Consider the following 27,683-nt stretch of genomic DNA (forward strand, 5'->3'; position numbering starts at 1 on the left):
GTGAAACTATTTATGTATAGACTCACACAAGACTTCTCTACAAACATGTCTCCTATAAGAGATACATTTCTTATACATTCACCCTGGGCTACAACATGGATACAGCACAGCAAACTTGCATTCTCATAGGAAAGGAAGTTATTTTCCCCATCTTTCCTAAACATATCACTCTTAAGTTGCTTATAAACTGTTATATGTTTTATACGTTCATAGAATTCAGTTTTCTTTCAACAAATATATAGAGAGTACCAACTACGTGCCAGGACTGGAAATAATATAATAGTGAACAAGGTAGAATGCCCCCTCCCATCAGTATGGAGAGATCCTCCAAAATGCTACCAGGAAGTCCCATTCCATCCCGGATCCTAAATCTACACATGACTCCTTTTTTAACTTTTACCTATGAGGCTTAAAAGACAATTATTCATCCAGTATAAATATAAAACAGAATCTTTGTTAACTTCTATATTTGGCAAAAACATTTTTTGTGTCTTATGTACAGCTCATTAATTTCGGTGTCCAAAAATTCTGTTTTAAGTAGCCCAAGCTGCCAATTGTTTGATATCATCACCCTCTTCTTCTGCCCTCCTGGAAGATGCTGAAACAAACAAACAAAAATGGATAAAAATTAGTAATTGGTGACATTCATACTTTCAGCACAGAAAACAGGTATGAATTATGTATTAAAAGGTATATTTTATGCAATGAAAGAAAAGTGCTAAAAGGCATAGGCCTGGCTATTATTTCAGGTAATTATTTGACCACAGGTGGGGAATAGACCTGCTCGGGATCGATGTGCAGAGGAGGAAGTGCTAGACATGCGACCTGGTACTCTGTCTGGCTGTGCTGGGAGGGAGGAGGAAGGCACATTTGGAAGTCGGATATTTGCCATCTTCTTATTTAATTCTTCCTGCTCCAGTTCCTCAAGTTCTGCCATCAGCTCATCCTGAACAGAGAAAAAAGAAAGAATTAGGGAGTTAATGTTTCAAGAAGTGGGTTTCCTCAAACATAATAACAAGAACATCTGCTACCCAATTGATATGTGAGAACCCAGTGAAATGGAATATTTATTTTAAGACTAAGTCTGTTTTGCAACACTGAGCAATAATTAAAATATGAATATTTGGGGTTGTGCAAATTTGTTGTAGTTAATCTTATAATACTTCAGTCAACAGTTTTTCAAGTAATTTGTGCTAGCTGAATATATAACCTCCACAGTGTCTAGGAAATTTACACCTTGCCTGTCATTTTTCCAATGTATCTTTTATTTTCTACTGTTAAGAATTAAGAATCTGTGAGACTTTAACTAGAGGAAATAAATATTTTCATTTGGGCTAATGCTACTGAAATAAAACAACAGGTATAGCAAAACCATAACATACCAAAAGTAAAAAGAATCAAAGGTATTATTGTTCCTTTGTCAAATTACCAAAACTAGTAAATATCATGCTCTATGTCTTAGTTAAGAAAGCTTCAACTCAAGGTAGGTACACTGTATTTCTTTCTTTTAGCAATAGCCCCAGAGTCTGGTTTAATCCTAAACTATTCTCTGTCCCAAGAACCTTACAGAGGCAAGTCTAGTTTGAGGCTTTAAGGGTAAAAGTCACCTTATGACATATATGAGATGACTTGAGATGAATAGTTCATGTCTAACTGGCTCCAAGTGTCCTCAGGTTGAGTCCAACCCCCCTGAGAGAAGTTGGGAGTCAAAACTAAATTTGTCGTCATTAGAATTCTGAGGTTGTCATTATTAGAAATGACCTAAGATGCTCTTATATTCGACCAAGGAGATTTCTTCATTTATTCATCATAGAACAAATTTACTGAGAGCTCACTCCTGGCTGAACTCAGGGCTGGGGAGACCAAGTCCAAACAACAGTCCCTAAATTTAAGGAGCATATTGAATGTAGGAGAAAGGCACAGATAATTATTCTATATTAAAGGCACAAATAATTATTCTATATTAAAATGAGAGTAACAATACTATGGGCCAAGAGTGGAGTTCCTTAAGCCAACCACAGCATTCGATCAAGTCACCATGTATCAGACATACAGTAAGCTGAATGACTGTCTGACCACCATTATATCTACCTCATGAAAAGGAAATAAACATGAAAATGTATAGCATGAGGCCATGTGAAATAGTGTGGTCAGTGTAGTTGTGGGCTTTATGATGCTCCACAGGCTGAATGAATGATGTACCTTCAGCATGAATACTCTGATATCCTATTTCTGCTCACAAAACAATTAAGAACAAATATAGCAAATGTAGTAGTAGCAGAACACACTATCCTACACTGAATGTATGCCCAGATTACCAATAGTGCTTGATGGTTACCAACAGCACTGAAAAGATATTGATATTTTCTTTAGCAAATATGTGGTGACAGAATAATCATCTCCATCATTTTCAAACTTCAGGTATCATACACTTATTTATTCATTGATAAAAGAATTTTAGAATTTAAGAAGCTTTAGAGATAGTCTAGGGATCCGGTCATTTTCATTTTATAAATAAGAAAACTAAGGGTCAGAAAAGTAAAGGGACTTACACAAAGTTTAGTAATAAATGGCAGAACCCAGAGGTCCTAATGAGCCCAGAGCTCTTTCCACCATGTCATAGTGCACTCATTAGGTGCTTGTTAGTCTAACCAGGGATAGACAAACTTTCTCTGGAAAGGACCAGACAGCAGTATTTTTGGCTTTGCAGAACGCATATGGTCTCTGTCTCGTAGCCTTTTTTGTTGCTATTGTCACTGCTGCTGTTGTTTTCTGCAATCCCTTAAACATATAAAAACCATCTTGTTCAACAGGCCATACAAAAACAGAACTTCAGGAGGATTTGTCCTGAAAGCCACATTTTTCCAACCCCTGGTCTATACTATTTTAAAAAGCTATTGAAGAAACAAACGTACAGACAACAAATAGAAAACAAATTTATGGTTACCAAATGGGAAAGTAGTGGGGAGCGAGGGATAAATTAGGAGTTTGGGATTAACGTATACACACTACTGTATATGAAATAGACAACCAAAAAGGACCTACTGTATAGCACAGGGGACAGCACTCAATATTTTGTAATAACCTATGAGAGAAAAGAATCTGAAAAAAAATAGATATATGTGTATGTATAACTGAATCACGTTTCTGTACACCCGAAACTAACACAGCATTGTAAATCAACTATACTTCAATTTAAAAACGAAAAAGTAGAATGGAGAAAGATAAAATAAAATAAAACAAAACTAGAAATAAAAAGCTGTTGACACCCAGTTCTCACTTTCAAGGATTCTGTGGAACTACATCTTACTTATTAGATGTACCATTTTTAACACTACATGAACGTAGGAAGTCAGATTCTTTGCCATTGTAATCTGAGAATTGGAAATGTTTCAAAATTTGTGTGTACTTTGTGTGTACTTTGAGTAGAACAATTGAAATTCACAGTGCAGACATCACCATTATAATTATAGCCTGTATTACTGGACTTATTAATCTCAATGGAATGTGTGTGTTAATAATGTCACTCCACATTTGCTTTGTTTCATAGCCTAAGTAATGAACAGAGGCAGCCTAACCTCTAATTTAACATGAGCATGATCTGTTTCTTGCAGAGTGACACAGTCTGCTTTGTTTTGCCCAGATGTGCGAGCACTCAATTTTTCGTAATGGGGTTTTAGGCTTCAACCATTAAAAGGCACTAACTTTACATAATCACATGCTGCTTTTCCTTAATAGCTGAAAACTTAATTAGGGGGCTATTTGCCAAACTATATTAATCTTTCCTTTAAATCAGAGCTACCAACACTTCATTTCCCTCTTAAGACAGGTACTTTTCTAAGAAATTTATTCTTTAATGATATTTAAGGAAATGTGTAAGGAAACCTGCTTGCTCCATATGATGGGAAGCTGTCTTTTTTAGCGGCCACCATACTCCATTCTTTATATAGGGTCACCCACCTCATCAAAGTTATCATCAAATCCAACTCGTTGAGAAAACGCTTCTGAGATTTCTTGGGCAACATCCTGTTGCTCTGCGATCTCTTGCATCAAATCATCTACTTTGTTCAGATCCCTGGGAAATAATATTTTATTGAAATAGTTTAGAATTTTACTTTAAAATTATGAATTTAGATATAAATTAGAAAAATGAGTCAATTTAATATAAACTCTTAGTTATTTCAGTAGGATAGTAAACATTCTGGGTGATAAGACTTATCAACTTTAAGAATTGCATTTCAAAAAAATTAATAATTCTCTATATGTACATATATTTTAAATTATGTAAATTAAATTAAATTGATAGCCATTACATTTGGGAGTCACTAGAGGGCAAATTATTTGATAACTAACAATATTTGTAGACCCATTTTGAAATTTTGTCTGGTAGGGCATATGTAAAATTTAAATATAAGCTACTATGTATTAACTCTGCAGGAAGTGGTACCATGGGCCACCAAGGACCACTGTGACTAAGATAAACTCGGGAAGCTCTCAGCAGCTGCTATCAGGGCAACTTTTTGTAGAAGGTGAACTCTGGAACTAGAGATCTATTTTCTAGACTGCCTAGTACGTCTGAGGTCCTGGCTCCCTGAGAACTTTCCCATAGCTGCTGATGGTCTGAGAGATTACCGATGAGAGCAGGATTAGGCCTATGAAGCCCTCAGAAGAATCAGCAACTTCAGCAAAGGAATCACAGGCGCAGGACGGACAGCTGCTTTCAAGACAGTTTCTAGCACCCAAGTCCCACTGGCCTCCAACCACCCACTGAAGCTGCCAGTGTCCGAATGCCAGCATCTGAGCTGCCTCTCCAGTACCTTGTCTCTGAATCATTCCTCCAACTCTGAAGCTAGGCCAAACTGATTGGATACCAGAGAAGTGACAATTTTCCTCATTATTAAGCAATTAACACTGAAATTTTGATTCCCAGTGGAATAAATCTTTTACAAGTTTTCCATACTCTATACATGGGAAAAGCTGAGTATTCTGACATAATTTCATGTAGTAATCAAAAAGAATACTTTGCCATTCTCCTATCACCCCTTATTTCTAATTCTTATATTTATAACAAATATACAAGGATTATTTATTTAAAAATCATATGAGAAAGGTACAGCTAAAGTTTGGGCCTGGGAGTGAATTCTTCTCAAAAGGAACACCCAGGGATGATGCTGCTAAACTACCCGGAGAGAAAAACTATGATTTTGTAATACATTGTAGCACCCAGCTTACAGCAACAATATAGGACTGTGACTCTGATAATGAATTGAAAGATCTCTCAGAAGCTGTCGAAATGATGGCTGATTGTCGATTGATTATCAAGGCAAGAAAATGTTAGCAAAGATGTCTTCAATGACCCCAGCCTCTCTCTCTCCCATCTTTTCCCATCCATGGAATCTTCTCTACATCCCTCAGTCACTCTTCGCCCTTGCATACCTTTGGTCCAACCTTCACTATGATATTTAACTTTGGAAAAGGATTAGGTCCTAGACATTGATTCTCAGTGTGAATATAAAGCAAATTGTTAGCCCCACTGCCACTATGAATATAGATGACTGAGCACTTACTCTGTGCCAGGAACTCCTAAGTGCAGTATATCCTGTATCTCATTGAATTTCACAATAACCACATGAGGTAAGTACTATTATTATTTCTAATTTACAGATAAGGAAACTGACTCAGGGAGAGGCAAAGTAATTTGCCCAAGGACAGTCAGCAGGATCTGGGATTATAATCCAGAAAATCTGACCCAAAATCCATGCTTTTATCTACTATTATATGTCAATGGTTCTCAAACATTGCTTAGTATCAGAATCACCTGGGAGCTTGGTTAAAAACAAAAAGGCCCAATGCTTACTTTTCTTGAAGGAGCTTGGGCATCTGTGTTCTCATTAGTAGTGATTTTGAGGTCCCCCCAAAATTTGACAAACACTATTGTATAGTTCTAACACCTTCACAGATATTAACATTTAAGCCTTTTAAAAATTATAGAATGAAAATATTTGCAGGTGGAGTGTCAAACAATAGTGAGTCTACTGGAAAACGTTAAGGGCAAAACGAATGTCCTTTATTTTTTCATGGCTTTTTTTTCTTTTGCCAATATTATTTCTGCTCTTTCTCTGAAGGAACATTCCATTCCTACATGTCAAAGAGTCTCAAATGAGTAAGCCCATTCCTGTGCAGACCATCATATACTTCCAAAGCACTGAGGGAATTTATGGCTCAGAGGGAGACTAAAGTCACTCACATGTTTTCATGAAGTGCTTTCATGGCTTTTGCTGCAATGCCCATGTTCCTTAACACTTCCGTGTTGGTGTGTGAGTTTTCCAAGGCTTCTCTCTGGAACTCAATGGTGGAAAGTGTGCCATCAATCTGAGTGAGCTGCTTCTCAAACCTCTTCTTTCTCTTTAGTGCCTGTAATGCAGCTAAATAAGGGAGAAGCCACATTTATAAGGAGAGAGCCAATCACTCACTCAAGACACTTGCTGAGCTGTTTACTCAGCACCAACCATGGAATGAGTATTGTTGAAACCAAAGAGGATACCAAATAAAAAAACTAAAGGGTAGCATCTATCCTTTCAGTTGCTTGTACCAACTACTGCTTCCTGAAACATTTTGTTATTCTTCCAAAGATCTGCCAAGTGTCAGAAGATGAAAAGTCAAAATTTCATAGTCTATAAAATATACCACAGTAGTGTTTCTGTTAATATTGGATTTTAGAAAAAGAATAGATAAAATAGAAGTAAATATCACGTAATAAGAAAAATAAAACTTTAGAGAAAGAAAGAATTTTAAGAACTATCTATTCTAGCCCTATTTTCTTATTTCAAAGACAAGTTAATTGAGACCCAGAGAAGTTATATGACTTGCTTGAAGGTAGTCAGTGACTGACAGTCCAAAGCCTAGGATGCCAAGCTTGTCTTGGTCTGAAGTGACTATGAGATGATCAGTAAGGTTACATCTAATCATAAGTGTCCATAAAATCAACACTGTAGAGTCATTCTCAAGGATTAGATGGCATACTGGTGAGGGAAAAGACTGGTGCCTTCAGAGAAATGGTATCCAAATACCCTCCCATTAACACTTAGCAAAATCTTACGTGTTTCTTTCAAAAATCACAACACTAAGAGAGTTGACTATGGCACCTTGGAAGGAACCCCGAAAAATAGGCCCTAAAATGTGAGTTTTGATAAGGCATTTAGTGAGAATGCAAGAAAACAGCAGCAGCAGAATGCTAATATGAAGATAATTAAATGGAATTGACAAAAGAACGCAAATATTTTTATGGTTTCAGAGTGAACCATGTAAGTTATTGCAACAGAGATTTCTGAGGGAAGGCTGTTTTCTAATGGTTTTGGTCAATTTCTTCTTGTTCTTCCAACAGATTCAGTATATTTATTCCAATGCTTTTTGTTTGGTGCATGAAGACTTCTAGCCATTATACTTTCCTGCTGGATTTTATTAATGATCTATGAATCAATATTAGTTGATCTCCATTTAACCTTTGCCTCAAGTTCCATTTTGTTTTCTATTAAATTAATATTTAATATAAAGTTAATATTTATCTATTAAAATTTATATTTTGTATATTAATATTAATGTTTAATATAAAATTAATCTTTCAGTTTTCTTTTTATTACAATTTGCCTGTAATAATTTTACGTGGACCTCAATTTCAAAATTATTTTTAATTTGCTCTCTTTTGATATTGCCTATTACAGATAGCATTGAGTGTTTAATGTGTGTGATTATTTTTAACCATTCAGATAGTCTCCAACTTTTAATGTAAGTTTTTAAGTTATTCTTATTTATTGTAATAACTGATATATCATCTAGTATGGTCTTTTTACTATCATATTTATTGTGTTTTCTGTTTGTTATGATTTTTATTTTCTTTTTGCTTTCTTGTCTTTATATAGATTGATCAATTTTCATTTGTCCATTTTATCCCCCTTTAATTGTGGGATAGTTATATATACTAAATTACTCTAATGGATACCCTTGTATTTAAAATATACACATATAATTAAACTTAAGTTTTCTATTCATGTTGAAAATAAATCAAAATCTATAATTAATCAGTATCTATAAAATGTATTGTCCCCAAACAAGATTGTCTTATCACCCCAAACCTCACAGTATTTGATTGAAATAATCTAGATTTTATTAGTTCCAGATGATTACCAGTTTTTTAAATTATTCTTTCAATATTTAAGGAAACATTTCTTAAGTGCAGTAAGTTTCATAGATACAATTTCAACAGTTATTTACACTAAACCAACAGAGCTTGCTGGCTTATTTTCTTACTATTGCTTCTTGTATCCTATATTGTCATGAACCCAAGAGAAGAGAGATAATGTAGGAAATAGAATATGTTAAAAACAAAACTTGTATTAGTATCTTCAGGGAGATCAAGAGGCTATTGTGTTATAAGACAAGAATGAGCTTCCATAAAAATGAGCAACTAGAAAACAAGAAAAATTCTTAGAAATTAAAAACATAACTAAAAAAAATAAAAATGTTAAAAAAGTAGAATAAATATAACTGATGACTAAATTAGTGACCTGGAATATAAAGTTAAAGAATTCTCCCAGAACATAGAATGAAAAGAGAGATAAGTTAATATATTGGAGGACAGAGCCAAGGAATCCAACATCCGTCTTACAAGGATTTCAAAAGAGAAAGAATGTTTCAGGGGGAGTGTGGATAATAATACAAGAATAAATAACAATTTCAGAAGAAAATAGAAACAACGGTGGGGAAAGAAGTAATAAATAAATTAAAGAATACGGTTTCCCCAAGCTGAAGGAAGACGATTCTCCAGAATAAAAATACTCACTGAACACTTAGATGCGAAAAGCAAAAAATAAAAGGCACATGCCTAGACCTATACTAGTGAAATTTTGTAACTCCAAGGTAAAAAAAGAAAATCTTAAATGTTTCCAGAGGAGAAACAAGCAAAGAGATTATCTACAAAGGAATGAGACTGATATTATTATCAAACGTTTGAAATACTGGCTATCCAACAGCAATGGAATAGTGTCTTAAAATTTTTGAAATGTTTTGAAGCTAGAATTCTGTAAAAATCCAAACTATTATTTAAGTCTGAAACAAAATGAAGTCATTTTTAGACCTATAGGCATTTAGAGAATTTATATCTATGCACTGTTGCCAAAAAAAAATACTTTTACTCCAGTAAAAATTTTTTTAAAAATCCAAGAAAGGACAATATAGGATACAAAAAGTAATAGTAAGAAAATAAGCCAGGGAACACTGTAGTTTAACAGTGTAACTAACTGTTGAAATCATAGTTACATAAGAGTGTTTCTCCATGAGGTCTCTCTCTTGAAAGAGAAGGCTGCCCAGAGCTCTACAGAAGCGCCTGGGGCATGCCAACAGGCAGGCTTCCTTCCAAGGGTAGGCAGGAAGCAGACAGGCTGGGGATTCTTACAGTTGCCAAAGAAAGGCTTTTTAGGTGTGGATCACTTTTCTATATTTCCCTCATGAGTGGTAACTTTCTTTCCCCGCCCCTTTCTGCCCACTGTGAAGGTCCAGGGTCAACTCGGTTCTGCTCTACTTCCCTCCCCAGGTGCAACACCACAATTTCTGTCCTTGCTGAATAGCACTAACACTTAATTTAAAGAACAGCTTTTATTTATTTATTTAATCTGTCCTTTAGGAAAGAGCTAAAAAAAAAATTAAAAATTAAAAAAACAACTGGCACAAAGGCCTTTCTACAATATCATACAATATCACTGTGGAGAGGCTGTTCATGTGAGTGACCAGAGTTGTGTGAGGGTTTTCTCCTGAATGCAGGAATATGGCCAGCTGACCTTCTGTGCTGTCACTCTGCCTGTAGATCCACACCCACTATGACATTTATTACATTGGATTATAATTTTTGTAAAATGTATTCTACGCCATCTCCCCTACACTAATTATAAGCCCTTTGTGGAAAGATACAGAATCCTATCCATCTGTTTCCCCAGTTCCTGGCACATGTCCAACAAAATACTGTACATAATAAAAACCAGTGTTTACTGAGCATTTGCTAGATGCCAAACTGGTGTTAAGTGTTTTATGTGTATTATGTGATTTATATCATTAACTCTTACAAAAAAACTACAAGAGTAAATACTATTATTGGTCCATTTTAGAGAAGATAAGATGAATGAATACTAAATGAATAAATTTGATAATTTTGTGCACCATGACAGCATGATATAACGGAAAGAGTATGGCCTTCAAAGTCAGAGTGTGAAATTTTCTTCCATGACTTAATAGATGTATATTCTTGGATAAGTCACTTTCCTTCTTGGATAAGTCATTTTCCTTCTCTGAGCTTCAGTTTGCTATTCTGGAAATGAGGACATAATCCCCAAGAGTCAGGGTGATTGTTCTAAGAACTAGTGATAATTTATGGAAACCACCTTATAAAGTACCTGTACACAGTAGAGACTGAGCAACTATATATTATTTCTATTAATAATAGTGATTTATATAACAGTCATTCATTAATGAGATTGCATATCTTATTTCTGAGACCTCCGAGCAACAAGTTACCTGTTTTTTCACTCTAACTCACCATAACAGGAACATAATATTACAAAACAGCTCTGCATTTCAATGGTACAATACATAATACTATACAGCAGAGTATCCTAAGAAGCTAAACTCCAAATACACATCTCCACCCAACATACCCAGAGGTGGAAGATTCAAAGTCCGTCTCCTTCCTATCTTGTCAGGCTGGTTCAGTGTCCATACTTATTTGGAACCTAACTATACCCATTGGCCCAAAAGTATTTTCTTTTTTTTGTTTTTGAGAATTTTTAAAACTTTTCATTAAAAAAATATGCCACGCTTCCTAGTAACAATTAATTTTACATTACTTTCTGTAAATTGAAAAATGCAATTTGGTATAAAAGATGGGGCTTTGGAATCACTAGCATTGCATTTTAATCTTACCTTTAATCTTACCTCTACCAATTAAAAACTGTGTGTAATAACCTTGGAATGTGACCTTAACTCTCCTTAAATGATGCTCCCTCAGTTGAACAATAATTATAACAATAAAAATAACACCTAGAAGATGACAATAGAACATTGTACCCTGGAGTCAGGTTTCCTTTCAAATCTAGGCTCCATCTACCCACTGCTACGTGGCCTTACATAGCTGCTTATTGGAAAATGCGAATATAACTCATGCAGTTGTTAAAGATTAAATGAAATAACATATGTAAAGAAATTAGCCTGGCACATAGTGAGTGATTACTAAATATTAGAAACCTTCATCATTACCATCATCTTCTTCACAAGATTTCAGAACTATATTTTGGGAGCCACATGATATAATGCCCAACCTTGTTAATATTTTTTATTAATAACAATAAGTTCTGGAATTCCCTGGCAGTCTAGTGGTTAGGACTCTGTGCTCTCACTGCCAAGGGCCCAGGTTCAATCCCTGGTCGGGGAACTAAGATCCCACAAGCCACATGACGCAGCTGACATAATAATAACAAGTTCTGGTTTGGACACAATTTTGAACACCTATATTAACATATGGTTTCTGCCCTTCAAAATAGTTGGGAGAAATTTAAAAATTCACCAAGATGTGAGATCTCAACTTACACTATAATCTCCATATCACAAACTACCCATTGGTCTGAATCAGACACCTAAACTCTGAAGGAGGAAGCAGGTAATGAAAGTAAGTGAAGGAGCTCCTTGTAAATTTTGGAGATTAATCCTTTGTCAGTTGCTTCATTTGAAAATATTTTCTCCCATTCTGAGGGTTGTCTTTTGGTCTTGTTTATGGTTTCCTTTGCTGTGCAAAAGCTTTGAAGTTTCATTAGGTCTCATTTCTTTATTTTTGTTTTTATTGCCATTTCTCTAGAAGGTGGGTCAAAAAGGATCTTGCTGTGATTTATCTCATAGAGTGTTCTGCCTATGTTTTCCTCCAAGAGTTTGATAGTATCTGGCCTTACATTTAGGTCTTTAATCCATTTTGAGTTTATTTTTGTGTATGGTGTTAGGGAGTGTTCTAATTTCATACTTTTACATGTACCTGTCCAGTTTTCCCAGCACCACCTATTGAAGAGGCTGTCTTCTCTCCACTGTATATTCTTGCCTCCTTTATCAAAGATAAGGTGACCATATGTGCGTGGGTTTATCTCTGGGCTTTCTATTCTGTTCCATTGATCTATATTTCTGTTTTTGTGCCAGTACCATACCGTCTTGATTACTGTAGCTTTGTAGTATCGTCTGAAGTCAGGGAGCCTGATTCCTCCAGCTCCATTTTTCATTCTCAAGATTGCTTTGGCTATTCGGGGTCTTTTGTGTTTCCATACAAATTGTGAAATTTTTTGTTCTTGTTCTGTGAAAAATGCCAGTGGTAGTTTGATAGGGATTGCATTGAATCTATAGATTGCTTTGGGTAATAGAGTCATTTTCACAATGTTGATTCTTCCAATCCAGGAACATGGTATATCTCTCCATCTATTTGTATCATCTTTAATTTCTTTCATCAGTGTCTTATAATTTTCTGCATACAGGTCTTTTGTCTCCTTAGGTAGGTTTATTCCTAGATATTTTATTCTTTTTGTTGCAATGGTAAATGGGAGTGTTTTCTTGATTTCACTTTCAGCTTTTTCATCATTAGTGTATAGGAATGCCAGAGATTTCTGTGCATTAATTTTGTATCCTGCTACTTTACCAAATTCATTGATTAGCTCTAGTAGTTTTCTGGTAGCATCTTTACAAGCAGCTCATGCAGCTCAATAACAAAAAAACAAACAACCCAATCCAAAAATAGGCAGAAGACCTAAATAGACATTTCTCCAAAGAAGATATACAGATTGCCAACAAACACATGAAAGAATGCTCAACATCATTAATCATTAGATAACTGCAAATCAAAACTACGATGAGATATCATCTCACACTGGTCAGAATGGCCATCGTCAAAAAATCTAGAAACAATAAATGTGGGAGAGGGTGTGGAGAAAAGGGAACACTCTTGCACTGCTGGTGGGAATGTAAATTGATACAGCCACTATGGAGAACAGTATGGCGGTTCCTTAAGAAACTAAAAATAGAGTTACCATATGACCCAGCAATCCCACTACTGGGCATATACCCTGAGAAAACCATAATTCTAAAAGAGTCATGTACCAAAATGTTCATTGCAGCTCTATTTACAATAGCCAGGACATGGAAGCAACCTAAGTGTCCATCAGCAGATGAATGGATAAAGATGTGGCACATATATACAATGGAATATTACTCAGCCATAAAAAGAAACGAGATTGAGTTATTTGTAGTGAGGTGGATGGACCTAGAGTCTGTCATACAGAGTGAAGTAAGTCAGAAAGAGAAAAACAAATACTGTATGCTAACACATATATATGGTATCTAAGAAAAAAAGAGGTCATGAAGAACCTAGGGGCAAGACGGGAATAAAGACACAGACCTACTAGAGAATAGACTTGAGGATATGGGGAGGGAGAAGGGTAAGCTGTGACAAAGTGAGAGAGTGGCACGGACATATATACACTACCAAACATAAAATAGATAGCTAGTGGGAAGCAGCCGCATAGCACAGGGAGATCAGCTCCGTGCTTTGTGACCACCTAGAGGGGTAGGATAGGGAGGGTGGGAGGGAGGGAGACACAAGAGGGAAGAGATATGGGAACATATGTATATGTATAACTGATTCACTTTGTTATGGAGCAGAAACTAACACATAATTGTAAAGCAATTATGCTCCAATAAAGATGTTAAAAAAAAAAAAAGAAAGAAAGTAAGTGAAGGAGAGAGCAAGAGGTTAAGGGGAAAGGCCTTCTTTGTTTTCTCACCTGTGAGAAAGAGATAGAGGAATATTCCTCTATTATAACAATAAAAAATAGTGCAAGAGTGACGATAAATGGCCATGGACACTGGCTCCAGTATCAAAGAGACAACAGGAAGAAGTGGGAACTCCAGAGACCAGGAGAGATTAAGCCTGATCTATGGAAGCAACACCACTGGGCTCCAGTCCTTGGCTGCCATGCAGACTGCACGCCCAGCCTTCCACACGATCAAAAGAAGCAAGGGATCTGGATTTGCATCCCAAATCCTTCAAATTTAAAAGCTAAGCTACATTTTTCAAAAAAACCTTGTGTGAGCAAAACAGATGATTTCTGTATGGCTGGATCCGGCCCCAGGACACCTGACACTTCTTGTGGCTTCTATCTGGCACAGTATGTTTCTCCCAAACACTAAGACCGGACGCTTCTGTTCCAAAGAGTCAAGAGGTGTATGTGAGGAGTATCCCTGTGAGCTGTTTCTCATGTGAAATGATGATGCCATGCGCCCACCATGAGATGGACAGGCTTTAACTTTGTTTTCTAATAACCAATTTAGGAAAGAAACAGTTGTATTTTTTTCAAAGACATTCGACAAATGTTGCAAGTAAAGCATCACTCCTGATTTAGCAAAGAAGGACACTTTTCGAGGGGTGTAATGTAACCTATGTAGAATGTGCAATTCAATCTGCCAAACTCCTACATGTGCTTTTAGGCAGCTGATGAAACCTGGAAAACATTCTTTCTAAAACAAAGGAATCTACTATATTCCTTTGTGGGGGAGAAACTTCCAGGGGTTTTGTCTCTTTGTATAACAGTGATGTTCCTTCAGCGACGGAGCTGCAGAACAATGTCCAGTATGTACTGCTGCCAAGGGATGCACGAAGAGCCCTTACTATACAGCCCATTGAGAACTGGGACTGAAATGTAAGAATTACCCACTTGAACCAAAATTCAACTAGCCCTCTGCAACTCTACCACATTGCCAGAGGAGGAAGGCTTTCAGTCATCTATGAAAAATAACTTCAAATAGCAGAAAAGAGTTGCAGTTTCATTGCTTAGATAATGTAGAGGGCATCTTGATTGGAAAGGTCAACCTGTTATTCTTTGCTTGTTCAAGGTGTATAAATCCATGCCATTGTTCATCTATTAGTTGGCAAAAAAAGGAAGAACATTTTAGGAACCATCATATCTAGTGACTACAAACAAACCTATCTGTGAAATATGAAACTAGATTACGACAGCTCTACTCTCTCCCAGGAACGGATGATTTCTAGAGAAGGCCTAAAAAAATGAAGCTTGGAAGATTTAATCCCAGAGAGTGCTTAAGTGACATGCCACTCACAATTGGTTATGTCCTCTTTTTCTTTTAACTGGGAAGTCTCCTAATCGTGTTGTTTTATTCGAGAAACTTCAATGTAAGCCCCATTCTTACTCACATACAACTCACTTCATTAATCAAACAATAGTTCTATTTATGGCAACTCATTATAGTTCTCGAAAAACACAATCTGAGTAAGCATCACCATGAGCATTCCATAAATGGAATAAAAACAAAATGTTTCTGTTCAAAGTCACAGGTTAGATTGGAAACAGCTGGGGAAATATTAGAAAATTCTAACATTCATTTATTTGTCCAGGGCCAACCCATTATGAATTTTCCCCAGGCTTCATCATTTTTTAAAAAATATCCTTCATCCATTCATTTCAGTCACTCCACAGGTATGCACTGGAGATCCACCACATGCTTGACACTGCAGGAGCAAAGAAATAAGGCTACAATCTCAGAGGAGGCAAAATATAAAACGGGCATTCAATCACTTATTCATCATTCAACAAGCATTTATTAAGCACCTACCATCTTACAGGAACTGTCTCCATGGATACCAACTTGTATAAGGTACATCCTTCACTTCAAGTAGCATAGGAGACATTGAGGAAAATAATAAGAGACACATACACAGCACAATGGATACACAGAGGTACACACTACACTCTCTCTGGAGGGTAAGGGAAGACCTCACAGGGAAGGTAATGAAGCCAGGGTGACTGTCTACACAGATGCTCAAACACACTGCCCAGTAAGAAGCATGAATGATGAAACATATTATTTCTAGCCCCTGACCCTCTCCCCTGCTGCAAATCTCTTTACTAAATGATGTAAAGTTTCTGGCTGAGAAATCGGAGCAAATCACACCAGTTTGCCACACTAGCTGGAACTTATAAGTAAGATCACACTTTCAGAGGTCTGGCCAATATTAAATGTCATTAAAAAGGGTAAATAGCAAGCTAAAAGAAGATTACACCACAGAAATGATGTAGTGTAGTGGGTTATACAATGGCAAAGCATATGCTTGAGAAAACAATAAAAAAGGAATGAGAGATATTCGGAGGAAAGGGCATTTGGAAGAGGAATATTGCTGGAAGCAAGCCAGTAATGTTGTACTGAATTTTGTGTTAAAAAAAAGAAGAGTGATTGATTAATATTATGAAGTGTAAAGGATTACAAAGAGGTGGCCTTAGCCATCTGAAGAAAGATAGAAGAAGACAAGGGAAATGGAAGTTATTGTCCAACAGAAATGATGTTCCTCTCCGCATCCTAAAAAGCTCACACTTACTTTTGGAGATAAGGCAGTTCTTACTGCCAGGATGTCACCCAAGAGATTAATAGAGGAGATAAATCTGAGAGGGGAAGGTCATGACCTAAAAGTGCTATTAGGCTTGAGTTGCCAAAAAAGGAAGAAATGCTTGCATAAAAGACTTTTCCTTTTTTTCCATTTTTTCCTTTTTTTTAAATTAAAAAAAAAATTTTATTGGAGTATAGCTGCTTTAGACTGCTGTGTCAAGTTCTGCTGTACAGCAAAGTGAATCATCCATACATGTACATATGTCCCCCCTTTTTTGGATTTTCTTCCCATTTAAGTCACCACAGAGCACTGAGTATAGTTCCCTGTGCTATACAGTAGGTTCTCATTAGTTATCTATTTTACACATAGTAGTGTGTATATGTCAATTCCAATCTCCCATTTCATCCCACCCACCCCGATTTCCCCATCAGTATCCATACGTTTGTTCTCTATGTCTGTGTCTCTATTTCTGTTTTGCAAATAAGATCATCTATACCATTATTCTAGATTCCACCTATATGCGTTAATATACGATATTTGTTTTTCTCTTTCTGACTTACTTCACTCTGTAAAAAAGACTCATTTTAAATATCTACCGAAATTCCTATTTTTCATAATTAATTGCTTCCAAGGTCAATTTCCAGGCAAGTAAAATTAACTTGTTATTGGAACACTATACCAATGTATTAATTAAAATCTACTTGACATTCTTTGTAAAGACCCAGTTAAGTGACCAGGCAGAATATATAACCAATTGAATGAATAAGTTTTCTACTTGCTACTAGTATTATTAGTAACCTGATAAATTGGTAACCTTTATGGGCCTGCTATTGCCTAGAATATAGAGGAAAAAGTATGAACATGAAACCAGCAAATATTAAATAGAAAAACTCAGAAAACAGCTGATTATGCTTCATTCTATAGGGTAGACATAGGTACCTATGGGTATAATTTTGTATGCTGTGTGTGTACCTTTGTGTATGTCTGTATATACGAATATGTGTATATGCATGTGTTTATATGTGCATGTGTGTATATGTATCTATATATGGATATATGTGTTATGCGTATATGTGTGTGTGTGTGTGTGTGTGTGTAATGTGGTTCTATTTCCTACTTGTAAATAAGTATTCCTTGTTCATATGATGCACCAATAGTTCCAACTACTGTGCCCACAGCTTGTAGGTGCTCCTGAGAACCAACAAACTTTACCCCTAGAGCCCCCATTAGTTCCCACTGTTTATGATTCTATGATTATTCCCCAGAGATCCTATGACCAACAAATCTGGAGGAATACCAAAAAAAAAATCTGGAGGAATACATAATTCTTATCCTCAAAGCAAGGTGACTATTACTAACTTAAATTCTTGAAGAAAGGTTTACTTTGACATTGGTGATGAACTCTATGTACTATTCTTTAGTTTTTCAAATGTAAGTGAGAGAAAAACACTCAACAAATATAATAGTTTACGTAAATATAGTTTACATGAATAAAAGTTGTCAAACTGCTCAAAAAATGATAAAACATAGGTTCTTGTGTATATGATTTTTGAAATATGTGTAAATTGGCTTAACATAATCATAACTTTTTTTTCTTGCTTCAGTCAACACAGTAGAAGTTCTGAGTTAGGATAATATCTTTGTTCAAACTCCAAGGTTACACTGACCTTCCTTTTACATGAATGAAATATACAAAAAGAATGGTAATATAAATAGCACTGCTCATTGAGAAAGGCCTGTTGAACAATGTTCCTGCTACAGCAAAGAAGACACACCCGTTATGACTGTGCAGCATATAGTGCTCTGTGAAAGAACCAAAAAGATTCACTAAAAATTCATGTTCAAATAGAGAATGAAATGTCCAAAATGTTTTGTCGCACAATTTTATTTCTCTAACTTCATATGTAAGCCAAATATAAAAGTGTAAACTTTATTAATTTAAGCTCACTGGTTGACATTCAATTTTAAGTTTTTAAATAACTTCTAATACAACGATTCCCAAATTTTAACGGAGAATAATCAATTTTTCCTTTCCTATACTTTAAAAATCACCACTCCTCCTTGCTTGCCATTTTGGGTTTGTTTTGTTTGAGGGTAGCAATTACACTGTTGGTATTTAAGTCACTAGACTGCTAGATTGAGAAGAGGTGTTGGAGGCTGCACAGAGCAGATGATGGGCAGGGCTTTAGCTATTCCCCATTCTCTCACTGGAAATTCCCACAAGATAGAAATATTTGAGAAAAGGGCTTAGCAGTGGGCTGAGAGAGCCACTGGTCCAGGTTTAAGAGCTCTTACTGCTTTAAAGTATGACCATATAAACTTCGTACTAAGTCCTAAATATTTCCAATAAGTAATTCTCTATTAATACCACTTGTTTGAGGTAAGTAATTAAAATCTCTGGTACGAGAAAGTCAGTTACTCAGGAAATGTCTTATTATTTGCTTTATATTTATTCCAGACTCTCGTTTTGTTTTTTTTTCCTTCACCTTCTGCAAATTTTTGAGCAATTGTGTATGTGTTAGAACTTCTATAAAATTATAGTCAGAAAAAGTAGGAGAAACTAAAATTACTGGTATATGCTGTAAGTTCTGGATGTAGTTTGCTAAAGCAGAGGATTGAGAGTGTAGTTTTAAAAAATAAAACCTCAATATTATTTATATATTTTAAGTGATTGTGATAATTTTGTCCCTTAAGAGCACAAATAGATTCATGTGTACTTAAGCGTATTACAAAAATTGAATACCAAAATAGATTATTCATGCCCTTTCCAAAACTGACCCCCAAAGCAAAGCATCATAAACTTTAAAACTCAGAATCAGATGTCTTGCCTTATAGGCATAGGCTAGAGTATTATGTGTTTTGAGGTTTCTTTTTCTGTTATCTTGAAAATAAAATCTGATCTGAAATAAGTAGCCCTAAATACTGAGAAACATACTAGTAATACTAAGTACATCTGAGGACAGTTCACAGTAATCTCCTGTTGTAGTTTCTTGAAACTGCATAAATCATATGATTTTGGCATAACCATGGTGTTAGTAGTAACTTTTCTACCTTATTCTATTTTATTGTGGCTGATTCAGTAAACTACAAAATAGCATAAATCAAGTAAAATTATATTTTTGCTGAATGTAAATATTTCCCCAAATATGGTGCTCTATTCCAGCTTTGTGGAATTTAAATGAAGAATAATAACAAATGAACGTTCCAATATTTATACTATAGCTTCAAATTCATGAAGGAAAAAAATAAACTAGATGTAAAGTTATATAACACAAGAAACGGTCCCAATTACCCTCATAGAAGAAGCTACGGGTTAGCCAAAAAGTTTGCTCAGGTCTTTCCATGCCCGAATGAACTTTTTGGCCAATCCAATATGATAGGTCAGCAAACTATCAAAATTTGTACCACAGATACTTGAAAGAATGATTCTAGAACAGATACACTCTATACTCTAGTTTCTGGGGAAGTAGAAAAGAAACCAGTGGTAACTAGAAGCCAATACGAGTTCACAAGGTGAAAATTTAGTTCAAAAACTAATCTCATGGGCTTCTTTTCTTTGGGTTACTGGATGATGACCAAAGAAAAAATATGGACCACCCACTGGCCTTCTAACTTTATACATACCAAAATCACCCAGAAAGCTATGAGTACCAGAATTCTAAACCTTATCCCAGATCTCTTGAAACAGAATCTCCTGCTGTGGCAGCTTAAAAAGCTTTCCAGGTGAATCTGATGAAGTTAACACACTACCAGTTCATAAACCAGCATTGTGAACCAGAGGTGTGTGAATATAGTTTGGTTTTAGGAATGTACTTTGTAAGGTATACTGAGGCATTGTTAGGGAAAAGAGAAAAAAACTTAGAGAAATAAGATGGTGTGGGCTAGAGATAGAGGTCAGGTGTATTCATAGCTAGATGAATAACTAAACTCACTGAGTGCTGGAGTGTCAAACCGGTAATCATGCCTTAGCTGAATCTTACATGAAACATCATTGCTATCATGCAGAGGTGATCCTGGAATGAAGTCCCTAGTGATGTGTCATGAGCTTCTGTCCTTGGTTCTGTCTTATTCAATAAATTTTAATACTTGGACAACAACAAAAAAGGCAGCTGAATAAATCTGTGACTGATTCAACCAAAAGAAATGGCTCATATATAAGCCAATGAAATTGGAATTTTAAAATCTTAATTTTAAGGCAACTGAAAATAAGATGATATTGAATAGAAATACATGTAAAACATGGAATGCAAGTTTAAAATATTGTTTTTAAAAAGCGGGGGAAGGGTAAATCTGGCTGGGATTTTTAATTCTTTCCAAGTCCAGTTGTAGATCCTTGCCAGGGCTCAGAGGGGAGTGGGAGGTATTAAGAAAGCGAGAAGTTTTAAAATTACAGTTTAAGTGAATAGGGCTCCCAGGAGTGGTTCAGACATTTTAGGTCCCCCCCAACCAGGGGGTAAAGCCTGATGGGAGTTCCCGAGGTGAGGGAGGAAGTTGAGGGTGGAGGTTGAGGAAGGGTCGCATTTCTATTGATCTGTCTTTTCCAGAAGAGAAATGGGCAGTTGACCTGAGAATAAGATCCAGGTATTGGATGCCCCAGGAATAAAATTCTTTTCCCTGGCCCCAGAATACACAGAGTGTGGTACAACAATTGGATAATCAGAGGCAAACAGAACACTATTGTGATGCCTGGTTGTAATTTGAATACTGGGGGACTCTGGGACCCTGCACAAGGATTGTGCAGTAATAGTACCCTATACACTTCCCTAAAGAAAACTAATTCCGGTGCCTAAGATGACTTGTCAGAAGCTCTGGGAGTGTTTCTTCACAATTAACACAGCAGGAGTATCTGTGTAACACATCCGGGTATCTGAGTGATGCCAGAGGAGAGGAGAAACAAGAGAACAGAATGGGGGAGGAAGAAAGGAGAGAAGAGATAGTGCCTCCCAGTTTAACAGCCCATTAAATAATACATACAGGTTCTCAAATTGCATCAGAATCATTGAGTTATTTGTTCAAAGTTCAGGTTTCTGAACTCTACACTCAACCCTAAATTAGAATTTTTAGGGGCGTCCTTCTGAGTATACACTTTAACCAGCATCCTCCAGGGCTTCTGATGCAGCTGATCTGAGGCCCACATTTTGAGAAATTCTATTAGGAAAAGAGGTCGCCAGGTAAGTGATATCTCCCAGGGGAACTTCCATCTGGGTCCTGCAGTCTGTGCCTGTCTCCTATTACCTGAGCCATGCTTTCGCCCTCACTAGTTTGGCACTCAACCAGCTGATACCGATGTGGTTCTCTTTACCAATTTCTTCTGGTCTCCGGTGTCTGAGATTGCAGACTTCAGCTCTGTGACAACTATCATAAAAAGCCCAAAGAGATTCCAGCATTGAGCTAAACTAGTGGGACTGTGCCCACATCCCGACTCCAAGGAAGCCCCAAACTGCATCATGACTCTGAAAACAAATTCATCCTTGCCCCCAAACACCTCAGGGCTCAAAGGGAGCCAGCTATGCACACAAGACTCTCTGCCTTGAGGTCTCATTTCACCAAACAGACACCTGGCAAAGACGTTGAATGACCTCGGCTCCGAGTTGTCACTGGAATCCTGTGAAATGAAACTGAGGAGGGATTTTGGTCAAATTCACTTCCTCTCTGTCTCAACCTCTCACCTCTGTAAGTCCACTTCCCAACAGCCTGAGGCCTAGTGATAACTCCAGCCTGGATCCACCCCTTTTCACATAGTTACATATTTGGAGTTCTTGTTCTGCCTGGGAAAATGTAAGCAACAGGGCCACCACAAGAGTGAGGGGAGAGAGTAGAGCGGTACCGAGGGGGAAGATGTCAAGGGCCACTCACTCTCTGACTGACCTGCCCTGGTGAGCAAACCTCAGCACGGGAAGCGGTAACTGAGGAAGTGACAGAGGTGGGGTTGCAGAACAGGAGACTCAGGCAAGTGACTGCTGTCCTCAACTATGTGAAAGGTCTTCACATGACAGGTGGAGTAGATTTATTCCGTGTTATTCCAGAAGACAAATTGGAGCCAGTATGTGGACCTTACCAGGAAACTGATGTCAGCTTTAAAAAAAAAAAAAATGCTATGTTATCACAAAGGGTGATATATATAAAGTGCTGAATGGAGGGCTTGACACAGTAATGTCGTTAATCATCAAACCTTTGAGGATCAACTTTATCACCACCATTATGCAGATGAAGAGACTGAGACTCAGGCCAAGTAAATGGTCTAAAGTCACACCGTTTCTAAGTGTCAGGACAGGGCCAGGAATCAAACCCAGGGCTATCTGCTTTGAAGCCCAGGCTCTTGACTACAACACTAAGTTACTTTCTATCAGATATTTACACATTGATGAAAACTGAAGAGGGATATTACACTTAAGCAAATCCCTGTGACCATCTCTTAATGATTTTATTAAAAAAAAAAAAACTCATAAGGGAGGTTAGAACAGTGACCTCTAAGATGTTCCACCAACTAGTGTGGCAGGAGGGAGTTGCAATGTACTAAAATGTTGATACCTTCAGCTCCTGAGGCCTCCAGCCTGGGGTGTCCAGAGTCCTCGAGCTGCTGGTCCTTGGTTATCCCAGTGACACATACAAACATTATCGGTGCCCATGGGTGCCATGATATGAAAAGAGTTAGGAAGCACTTCAAGACTAAGAGACCTTGTATTTCTACCCCACTAACATTACCATGGATTTAGTTTTCTCATCCTTGACCCTGGCTACAGGGCAGAATCACCTGGGGGCACCTTTAAAAAATATTGATGTCCAAACCCCACCCCAGCCAATTAGATTAGAATCTATGCGGGCAGGATCCCGCAGGCATCAAGGTGACTTTCACATACAGCCAGGACTGAAAACTGCTCTAGATGACAGTGCTCAGCAAAAATAGAAAAAAATTAAGGGACGTATAAAAAAATCTGCTTTTCCACAAAGCAGATTACTAGCTTATATAAAGCAGGAGTTCTATCATAGTAATCTGAATAAACTGCACTAAAGAATGCCTGCTCTTCTCAAGTTTTTAACCAAATTATAGATCTTGCTTCAATTGCTCCTCTTTTAGATAAACAGAGCCTTGATATCATGGCTGTTGCAAAACCAGTTTGGTGGTGCCCACTCCGGCTCTTTTTGGTAGATTATGGTAATTGCCAAAGAGGTTTGAAGTAAGAATTAGCTACCACTGCACAGCCTTGCTACAAGTTGCAATGAAAGCAAGTTTCAGACTCAGATCTGCAGATACATTTATTAAGCAAACATACATTGGCCAAGCAGGCAAAAAACAGTTTCTCAACCTGTTCATGAGCTCACTGAAGTTCCAGCTCTATGTCCTTTTAGTCTAATACACCTTATACGAAAGGCTCACTGAACACAGACAGCGACCTTCCCTGGCAGGGTGCTGTGCTCTGTGGGAGTTCAGACATCCACCTGAACCAAGGACTGGACACTACACTGATTTGATCAAGTCCCGGGTACCATCCTAACGTTGTTAGTTATACACCTAGTACATTCTTAACGCCTGTTCTTACGTGGGGAGCAAGGAAGTATCTCTAAACTATCTCAGCCAAACCACAGGTTTAGAATACCCACAATTTCACCAGGGAGATCCCATTTCTAACATTTATTATGCTAATTTAAGAGTTACTCATTCTACCAATAAAATCCATATTTGACATTGAGAATGCTAACTGTCAAAACTTCTGTTGTAGAGAACTAGATCACGGAAGAATTTGTACTGGCTGGGAGTATGGTCCTTTCTGATATGATACTAGCTGGCCACTCAACTAGTATTCTTGACAGCATGTTAGCTGACTAACCGCCTCTAGAAGTAAAACTTTAACTGCACATACATATGTCACTTTGATTAACAGGTAAATTACGGCCATTCTGACACTGACATTGTGTAGCACAAGACCCATTTAGTACTAAATATATTTGGCCTTATGTGTGTGAAAATATTTCTTGGGGGCTAACGGAAAACAGTAACCATATGTATATGAAGTTATTTGGTTTATTTGGAAGATGCTGATATTGACAGCGTTTCGAATGCATGGCCTGTGATTGGATTCTTTCCATAGTTTAGATTACAGATGGCCTCATGCTAACCAGACTTCCTACTTCCAGGGCCACTGTCGAATCAGGCTTGGGCTAACTCCAGTGAAGTTCCCATGGATAAATGATGAAAAAGAAATAGCTTTTCTGAAACCAATTGATTATTTGCACTTGATACATCTCTAGCTACTCTGATTTAAGGAAGTTAGGGTGATGTTCCTGATTGTGTTGCCTTTATTTATTTTTTTTTGGTGTCTTTATAAAGTCTACTCGTAGACACTTTATTTAGTGCATTGCCAACTCAAGAACGTTATATTATTTTACATTCTTTTCTTCTGAAAGCAAATCTATATTTCTACCACTTCATAGAAGCAGACGTTTCATTTTTCAGATTTTTTTAAGCCAGTATTTACTGAGCAACCACTGTAGATAAAGCTACATACAGATCCAAGTGGATAACAAATCAAAAAAAAAAAACACAAAAAAAACCTTTGACAGAGTACCTTGATGGGTACTCTAAGCAAATGGCAGAGTACCCATCAAACTGAAGAGGAAGGGCCCAGGAACAGAACAACAAATGGCTTTTTAGCAAGTCATATTGGCATAGTCTCTCTGTAGAAATTGCCATTTAATAACATCCCAAAATATTTCAGACACAAAGTAAAAATAGAAACCAGCACTTAACTCTAAAACAGCCTATAATGTGGACAAGAGTTACATGCAAGAGCAGAGGAAAATGAAACTTGGCCTTTTTGTTGTTGGTAGTAAATGGGCACAAATGTCATTTTTATGGAAAGAGCAGGATTTTCAAGGTCGACTCCAGGAGACATGATTCCTTTCCTGTGTTAAACAATAGCAGGGTCATTTAGGGCAAACTAAATCTTCCCAAGGCTTCATTATGACTCAAGAAGCCCAACTTGAGGATGCAAGTTCAGGGTTTGGTGGTGAGCAGAGTCCTAAATTGCCACTTCTATTTCTGGGTCTGTCACTGAACTTGTGTTACAAGAGCAAATCACTTCAACTTCTTGCTGGGTTTTTATATGTGCCACGGGTGTTGTTTAGATCTATTTTCTATAGGGAGAGCCATACACTGAAGAAACCAATTAACTCTGGCAAAGAACAAAAGGTTCAAGGTGCAAGGGGATCACCAAGAATCATTACTGACTTAAAGTCCTTTCCGCGTGGCAAAAGCCAGTGATAGAATTAATATTTAATTCTCCAACATTACTTTTTTGGTATAATAGCTCAACTGCACAACAGCCAACTAAAGTCTTCAACAGCTGAGGAAAAGGGAAACCAGAACATACTAGAATATACTTCAATGGAGATTTACAAGCAAGTTAAAATGTACGATTCAAAATACAAACACACGGCAGAAAAGTTGATATTTAGCATCGAAATCAGCAGGACTGGACCAGGGTGAGACAAGCCAGGAGCAAAATTTAAGGGGGCACCCAAAAAAGCAATAATCAAGATAAATAATATTTCAATGCAATATTTGTGAAATTCAAAATTAATGCAAAAAAAATCCACGATGAACAAAACATCACATTTCAGAATGAATTTGAAATAAAGAAGGGCTGTGCAGAACACATAAAGGCCAGCTGCAACAGAAAAGAATCAGTAATACCAATCCTGTTTTTATTTTAAATATTGATATTTTGTTCATTATGGATGCTTTTGTATCAACTTTGAGTTTTTAAAATATTGCATAAAAATATTGTTCATCTTGATTCCTGAGATATGTGATGCCTCCTTACATTTTGCCCTCTAGGACTGTGCTTTGCTCAGCTCTCTCTAACTCCGGCCCCCTGGGCGGTCATTACCAGTTTCTAGAAAGGCCATGGGAGCACACCTGGTGGCCTGGGGGACAGGTGCTGTGGGCCAGACCGGACTGTCCCCAAGGAAACGGCTGGAGGTAGGAGGGGGAGAGTTCACGCCTGGGGCCAGACCCCGAGCCTACCTCGTTTATTCTTCGTGCCGTGCTTCTTGGCCAGGCTGAGCTCTCTCTGGATTCGATTTTCCAGGTACTCCTGTTTCTTGCTCAGCATCTCTTCTGTCTCCCGAAGTCGAACCAGGGCTTCCTGGGAGCTGGGAGCAGCTCGGCTCTTGGAAGAGCCTCCCCCTTTAAAGAACTTGCCCAACTTGCTCATGGTTGTGGAGTTGAAGGGTGAGAGCGGTCCCGGGAGCGTCCCAGGGCTCCCCGGGGCCGCGCCTGGGGAACAGGTGAGCGCTATCGGGCTCGGGTCTCGGAGGCCCAGACCCGGGAAGCCGGCGATCCTGGGAATCAACACGTCGTCGGGCTTGCCCAGGTGACACCCTCTCCTGGGCATTTCCTGGCCGCCGGCTGGGCCCCGCCCCGTCGCGCGGCAGGGGCGGGGAGGGCACCGGAGTCGGACGTGGCCGACCGGCGCCACCCGGCCCCCGGGGAGTTCAGGCGGAGAAAAGAGTTGAAAAGAGCGACGGGACTGCAGCCGAGTTGCTCTTTTATCTACGCTGGGCACGCACCCGGGGGTGAAGGACTAGTTTGTGCATGGCTCAGAGAAAAGCAAATCACTCTTCCAAGGGTCTTGGGCGGGGCATGAAAGCCTGTGTATAGTAAGTGCGCTTTGCTGCCCTGGATGAACAAGACGCATAATTCCACATGTGTTTTTGTTTGTGATCGTGTGAGCACAGTGTCAGGTCTCTGTCCTTGTGAATAAGAATATTCAGGCGCGTTCATCTAGGTGTGCATGGTGTGTGTAGGAGTGTGGAGGGCAGCGGCTTGCAGGACATTTGTCTGCCACTGTGATGCAGGTGTGTGGGCAAGTAGCGCATTCTCAGGACGGCTGGTCTGACTGGGCTGGTTGCCGCAGGTGTAGAATCTGGGCAGGTTGATGTGTGCCTGGTTGCCAGTTGGCATGGGTGGATTCTAGATCATCCTTACATGGCTTGAGGTGACGAAAGACGGTGGTCATCTCTTTCCCTAATGTGAGGACTTCTGAGTGTGTTGATGGCTGCATTCAGTTCTGTAACTAGGCATCTGAAGCTTTCAGTATGATTGCTAGTGTACCAAAGCCTTTAATGGGGCGCCTGTGTTTGGATCTATGTCAAATACATTTACAGAGACACCTAAGTAACAAAAAGGAGACAACGTCTTAGGAAAAAG

At 37.9% G+C, this 27,683-nt stretch overlaps 1 protein-coding gene across 1 annotated transcript; it reads right to left on the reverse strand.

The window, feature by feature from the left end:
- Positions 1–331: 331 nt before the first annotated feature.
- Positions 332–26,694, reverse strand: CHMP4C (charged multivesicular body protein 4C). The gene is made up of 5 exons (XM_079901779.1): positions 26,499–26,694; positions 6,248–6,425; positions 3,961–4,075; positions 781–946; positions 332–598 (listed from the first exon to the last, which is right to left on the reverse strand). The coding sequence occupies exons 1-5, from the start codon at positions 26,686–26,688 to the stop codon at positions 534–536; spliced, it is 714 nt and encodes a 237-aa protein (XP_079757905.1). The 5' UTR covers positions 26,689–26,694; the 3' UTR covers positions 332–533.
- Positions 26,695–27,683: the final 989 nt, after the last annotated feature.

Source organism: Stenella coeruleoalba, assembly GCF_951394435.1.
Source record: "Stenella coeruleoalba genome assembly, chromosome: 17".
Taxonomy (NCBI): domain Eukaryota; kingdom Metazoa; phylum Chordata; class Mammalia; order Artiodactyla; family Delphinidae; genus Stenella; species Stenella coeruleoalba.

What these genes read in the sequence shown, in the direction of transcription:
- CHMP4C (XM_079901779.1), bottom strand. Translation starts at nt 26,688, where the DNA reads ATGAGCAAGTTGGGCAAGTTCTTTAAAGGGGGAGGCTCTTCCAAGAGC. An exon ending in CGGCACGAAGAATAAACGAG is followed by an intron (nt 6,426 to 26,498) that starts GTAGGCTCGGGG and finishes TCCCTTATTTAG; the next exon opens with CTGCATTACAGGCACTAAAG. An exon ending in AAAGCACTTCATGAAAACAT is followed by an intron (nt 4,076 to 6,247) that starts GTGAGTGACTTT and finishes ATTATTTCCCAG; the next exon opens with GGATCTGAACAAAGTAGATG.